Below are 6,259 nucleotides of genomic sequence, written 5' to 3' on the forward strand. Positions count from 1 at the left end.
AAAAAAAAAAAAAAAAAATAGCCGGGTGTTGTGGCTAAGTAAGCCCAAGAGTTTGAGGTTGCTGTGAGCTATGAGGCCATAGCACTCTACCCAAGAGGATAGCTTGAGACTCTGTCTCAAAAAAAAAAGGAGACTAAAGAGACAAGACAACTAAATCCAACCCATAATTCAGGATTATCTTTTGCTATAAAAGAAATTATTGGCACTACTGGTGAGATATGAATAAGATCTACAGATTAGATAACAAATAGTATCATCCTGGTTTCATTTTGATAATTGTTCTGTGGCCATGTAGGAGAATGCCTGGTTTTAGGAAATGCACAATTAAATACTTAGGGAGATGGAATCATGACTGCAGCTGACTCTCAGAACAAAACTAAAAGAGGACAGGGTGTGTACTATTACCATACTGAGAGAATGCACAGGTACAAGCAGGCAACGGATGGTAAGAGTTAGAGACTGAGAGAAAGAGAACAAAGAGTAAAACACACAGAAGAAACACTGATATACAGGAAATTAGGGTAAAAGGTCTACATAGGAATTCTTTGTACTATCTTACAGCTTTTCTGTATACCTAAAATTACATCAGAATAAAAAAATAAAAATATAACAAACAGAAAGAATTCAAAGAAAACAGACACAGGAATTATTCAGTCACTAAAAGAGATGGTCTACAAAAACTAAGTGAACATGGGAAAAACCTTACAACAGACAGAATATGACAAAACTAACATTATGAACTATGGTTTTAAAAGTATCTACAAACAAAAAAGGACTAAGAGAAAATCGATGATACTGTTACAGCATTTGTAGGATGGTATTGGGAAGTGAAGTTTTTCCTTCTTAAAAAAATGTCAGTTACTATTTTAATACTGAAGAGTATGTAACTAATAAAAGAAAATATGCTCAGTTACTACTTTAATATTAATATTCTGGCTTCAGAGTGCATGTGAAAAATTTCAGAGAAAGCAATAAGGGGAAAAAGATAAAGCAATATGTACAAATACCTTTATTTTGTTTTTAAACATATACATGAGTGGATAGGCTGCTCCAGTCCAATAGAGGAAAGGTTACAAAGGATACCTAAGAAATATTCATGTAAAAAGCATGATGGGAATAATGCCATTTCTTAAAGAACAAGCATATTTCATACAAAGGAGAGGGCTGTGACAAAGTACTTGAAAGCTCACGAGTGCGCCACAGTTCTGAGGTATAATAACTGAGGTGAGGGATCCTGCAGGCTTCTCTTTTGTCCAATCCTCACTGAAGTCTCATCCGTTTCCCAGGGGGGCCTTTAACGTTCACTGTCTGTTGGACATTCTTTGTGGTCTCCTTCTCCTCCGATTTTATTGTTTCTGGTATAGGTTCTGTCTCCTTCTTTGTCTGATCCACTGGACATCGAAAGCAGATTTTTTTGGCAGGAGATGAGGGAACAATGGTTTAACACGAATGGTTTGCTCTTTCAAATTCATTTTTAACTGCTACTCTCAAGTTCTCAATTTAGCTATTTCCCCAGGCAAATGTATACAAGAACCCAGTTATAAATCTAACAACCTGATAACTTAAGGAAATCACTGATACTAGACAGACACTGATACTAGACATGGCATTTAAATAAGACATTATGTATAACCAAAATACACAATTATTCTAACCCAGTTATACAGAGAGTTCAATAATTGTTTTCGTTGACGTAACAGATGATCTCTTTTCACATCAAGATCTAAACCAAAAATCGGCTTCTTCACATCTCAATACCCACTCTCTCCACTCCTATTCATCTTTTAAATACCAAGATCACTACCACAAAGGCACCACCTGTTGACAATTCAGCAGATCTCAGAGGTTAAGAGTGAGAAACTACAATGAGGGAGTCCAGGGCAAAAGGACCATAGCTCATCTCACATGTTAATGTTGTCACTGAGTTATAGACTGTTTGGTCTTATTTCAAGTTTTACAGGAATATCAGATGAATCATACCTGGGACAGGCTTTTCTCCAGACTTTTGCTATAATTTTTTTTAAAGGGGGAAAAAGAAGAAAAAGGAGAAAACAGGTCAGGTTGGCAAAGTTTTTTTCTTCTAGATTTCACAACTCTTAATAAAATGAAACCATCCAGATTATGTTATAAACGACTTCATGAAGAAAAACTATTATTTGTATACCTAAAGCACAAATTTATAATTTTTTACTTCTTTTTCATATTCCGTAAAAGACAAATCTAAAACTAGAACAAAAGAGTCAACCATAAAAACCCCTCAACATCTAACAAAGCCCTCTGCCTCCACATTCAGGCTACAACACTTTACAAAAAGAAGTAGAATTCAGCTCAGCACCTGTGGCTAAAGTGGCTATGGCGCCAGCCACGTGCACCTGAGCTGGCAGGTTCGAATCCAGCCCAGGCCCGCCAAACAACAATGACAGCTACAACCAAAAAAAAAAAAAAAATAGCCGGGCCTTGTGGCAGGTGCCTGCAGTTCCAGCTACTTGGGAGGCGGAGGCAGGAGAATCGCTTAAAAACCCAGGAGTTGGAGGTTGCTATGAGCTGTGGTGCTACAGCACTCTACTCAGGGCAACAGCTTGAGGCTCTGTCTCAAAAAAAAAGTAGAATTCAATGGCAGGAAATAATGGAGCTTTTCAAACTCCAGAGGCTTATTTCCTGAGGGGATATGAATTATGAGAAGGGAGACTAAAGTCTTTTTTTCTTTTTAGAAAATTAATTTAAAACTCTATTATAAATAATCATAACTTAATATATCACAGACTTTATTATCTTCTGTTCTACTAAAGTCTGACTTTTAAAGTTGGTAGGCATGGGAACTAAGTAACTAAGGCATGGGAACACAAGTTAAATGCTCTAGAACCCCACCTTCATCCTTCTCCTCAAGGCTCACAATCTACCCCTCTCATTTGACGACACTGTGCCTCCTGCTTAAAAACAAAAACAAAAGAAAACACAACAGGATGCCAACACCACCAACTTTCTTCTCATCTACCTTCAATGTATACCTTTATATACATACACACACAAATGTGTACACACACAAATGTGTACACACACATATGCATTTAAAATAACATTACTACCTATCATCTCGCAAGAAAAAAATAATCTCTTTATTTCTAAGGTTTCATCTATTTCCTGAATTTCCTTCTGCATTTACATGCCCTCCCTAAGTTTTCTACACTATTCCCACAATTAAAGACTACAAAATTTTGTGATATCACATGTTCCAGATTCATGCTGCCAACTCCTTACTAGACTACTCCAACTGCAAGTCCTGGAAGCCTTCACACTTAATGAGACCAAAATCAAGCTCCTTACTATCCACTGTGCATAAAGTGCTAACATGGAAGGCCTGAGAATGCTATCCTTAGAAAGTCACGCTTGGAAGGCTGACTCTTGGCTAGTGTCTAGACACTTGGATTTTGGGAGGGTTCCTACCATTCCCCAGTAGACAGTGGCTCACTGAGGCTGGACTATCCAATGTGGTTTATGCAGAATACCTGTTTTCCTTCAAGGGAGTGTGGAATTTTAGAACATGCTAAATAGAGGATAACGACACAAGGAAACCTACTCAAGCCCTCAAGCCCCCCAAAATAAAGCCGTGAGTACTGAGCCTTTAATGAATTTCCCTGGGCAGAAATATCATATATATGTTGCTGTATTTTCATTGACAACAGAGTGCACTCTCTGTAACCCCTCTTGAGAAGGAGAAAGTCTTAGGGAAGTCCAGGCCCCGCTGTCTTTTCCTCTTACTCTCTGGATATACATCCTTACTTACATTACAGTAATAAATCTCAGCCATGAATACAACCACACACCAAGTCCTGTGAGTCCTTCCAACAAATCTCCAAGCATGGGGAGGTCAGGAGAACCCCCAACAAAGCCAACTATCACATTATGTTGTGAACATATCAGGACTTAAAATATGCCCAAAGTCATTCTGAAGGAAAAAATAATTTTTCTTTAAAACAAGAGAGGAAATGTATGAGTACCATCAAGGACAATAAATAATTTGAGCTAGCACTTAATCATTTAAACAAAATTAAACAATGAATTATATTTGGACATTAGAATAGTGTCATTACCTACCCAACATACACATACTGTCCAATCTTTTCTAATAAATACTGCCAGAGAAAGTAATAGCATGTGTTCTGGCATATAAAATGGGGTTGCCATTCTGACCAAATTTAATCAGGTGGACTTGGCTTAGATAAACCTAGCTGAAGTAATCTATGAGTGCTCTGAAGCCTTTTTGGCACCAGGGACCACTTTCTTTCTTTCTTTCTTTCTTTTTTTTTTTTGAGACAGAGCTTCAAGCTGTCCCCCTGGGTAGAGTGATGTGGCATCACAGCTCACAGCAACCTCCAACTCCTGGGCTTGAGTCTCCTGCCTCAGCCTCCCAAGTAGCTGGGACTACAGGTGCCTGCCACAACGCCCGGCTATTTTTTGGTTGCAGCCATCATTGTTGTTTGGCGGGCCTAGGCTGGATTCGAACCTGCCAGCTTAGGTGTATATGGCTGGCGCCTTAGCCACTTAAGCCACAGGCACCGAGCCCAGGGACCAGTTTCATAGAAGACAATTTTTCCACAGACCTGGGTTTTCAGGATGATTCAAGCACATTACATTTACTGTGCACTTTAATTCTATTATTCTATTAATTCTATTCCTATTACATTGTAAGGATAATGAAGTAATTCTACAATTTACCATGATGAAGACTCAGCAGCCTTGAGCTTGATTTCCTGCAACTAAATAGTCCCATCTGGGGGTAATGGGAGACAATGACACCTGAAGTGTCACTGCTGCTACAAAGTCTGCCACTAGGTGCACCCTGATTGTCACTTTCCACTTACTGTTTGGGTTTTGATAAAACTTTTGATTTATATGGTCTTTGTGCAGCCAAACCTCTTTGGTAATAATAACCTGTATTTGCAGCTTCTCCCCAGTGCTAGCACCACCACCTCAGCTCTACCTGAGCTCCACTTCGGATCCTCAGGGATTAGATTCTCACAAGGAGCATGTGACCTAGACCCCTTGCATGTGCAGTTTACCGTCGGGTTTGTGCTCCTATGAGAATCTAATGCCAAGGCTAATCTCATAAAAGGCAGAGCTCAGGCAGTGATGCCAGCGATGGGGAGTGGCTGTAAATACAGATGAAGCTTTGCTTGCTCACTGGCCTGCCCACCAGTCACCTCCTACTGTGCGGCCCAGTTCCTAATAAGCCATTAACCAGTACTGGTCTGTGGCCTGGGCACTGGCACCATAGTCCTACGTTAGGTCACTGACTATAAAATGTCCAATTCTGAATTAAAAGTTTAGTTTATTACATCTCAAACAAGAAGCAGTGCCATTAATCAAAATATGTGCCTAAACTATGAACATCATTTTGCCCCTTAACAACAGCTTGTGTATGCCAGCAGCAAAGAAGCCTGAAAAGTGAAAGGAGATGAAATCACAAAAGACATTTTCCACAACTTGCTGACAACTGAGTATTTTTCCTTACAAGAAGAGATTCAGGGCGGCACCTGTGGCTCAGTGAGTAGGGCACCGGCCCCATATACCAAGGGTAGTATGTTCAAACCTGGCCCCAGCCAAACTGCAACAAACAAATAGCCGGGTATTATGGCAGGTGCCTATAGTCCCAGCTACTCAGGAGGCTGAGGCAAGAGAATCGCCTAAGCCTGTGGTTCTCAACCTTCCCAATGCCACAGTGTATTTTCATTGTTAAAAGGGGGTTGCGAACCACTCGTTGAGAACCGCTGGCTAAGCCCAAGAAGTTGCTGTGAGCTGTGATGCCATGGTACTCTACCTATCCAGGGCGACAAAGTCAGACTCTGTCTCTTTTAAAAAAAAAAAAAAAAGAAGAAGTGATTCAAAGAATTACTGGAAGAAGTGGTAGTCAGTTGATTGATGCAGGTGATGACAGAGTTTCCAAGTTCCGCTTTCGTAATGTGAGCAGTATTGTTTGTGCCACATGGGGTCAACTGCTGTCTTGCAAGAGGACTGGCCTATCTCTATTTGCCAACCTTAGCTGCTTTATCATTTCATCCAACTGGCTGCAGTAGACATCTGCTGTCTGACTGGCCAGACTTCATGAAACTGCAGTGGACAATACCAGAGCTGGACCACCAAAAAGACACTATTATTAGCTTTTTCTGATGAATACTGGGTTTTGGACCATGTTTCAGCAATTCATCTTTAGCCCTTGTGCTAAACACTTGCAATTGTCAAAAAGAAACCAAGGCTCGGC

At 40.1% G+C, this 6,259-nt stretch overlaps 1 protein-coding gene across 2 annotated transcripts in view; it reads right to left on the reverse strand.

Annotated features, from left to right (window-relative positions):
* Positions 1 to 974: 974 nt before the first annotated feature.
* MED6 (mediator complex subunit 6) overlaps positions 975 to 6,259 on the reverse strand; it is a 17,416-nt gene continuing 12,131 nt past the window's right edge. The window contains exons 7-8 of one of the 2 annotated variants that reach the window (XM_012812221.2): positions 1,981 to 2,008; positions 975 to 1,391 (exon numbers count right to left, since the gene is read on the reverse strand). In XM_012812221.2, coding sequence (XP_012667675.2) covers positions 1,261 to 1,391; positions 1,981 to 2,008 — 159 coding nt within the window. In that variant the 3' untranslated portion in view covers positions 975 to 1,260. The remainder of the gene's footprint in view (positions 1,392 to 1,980; positions 2,009 to 6,259) is intronic. The other variant, XM_023507651.1, reaches the window with a different exon arrangement.

The sequence above is a fragment of the Otolemur garnettii genome, unplaced genomic scaffold (assembly GCF_000181295.1).
Source record: "Otolemur garnettii isolate 467f Iridium unplaced genomic scaffold, OtoGar3 scaffold00196, whole genome shotgun sequence".
Classification (NCBI taxonomy): domain Eukaryota; kingdom Metazoa; phylum Chordata; class Mammalia; order Primates; family Galagidae; genus Otolemur; species Otolemur garnettii.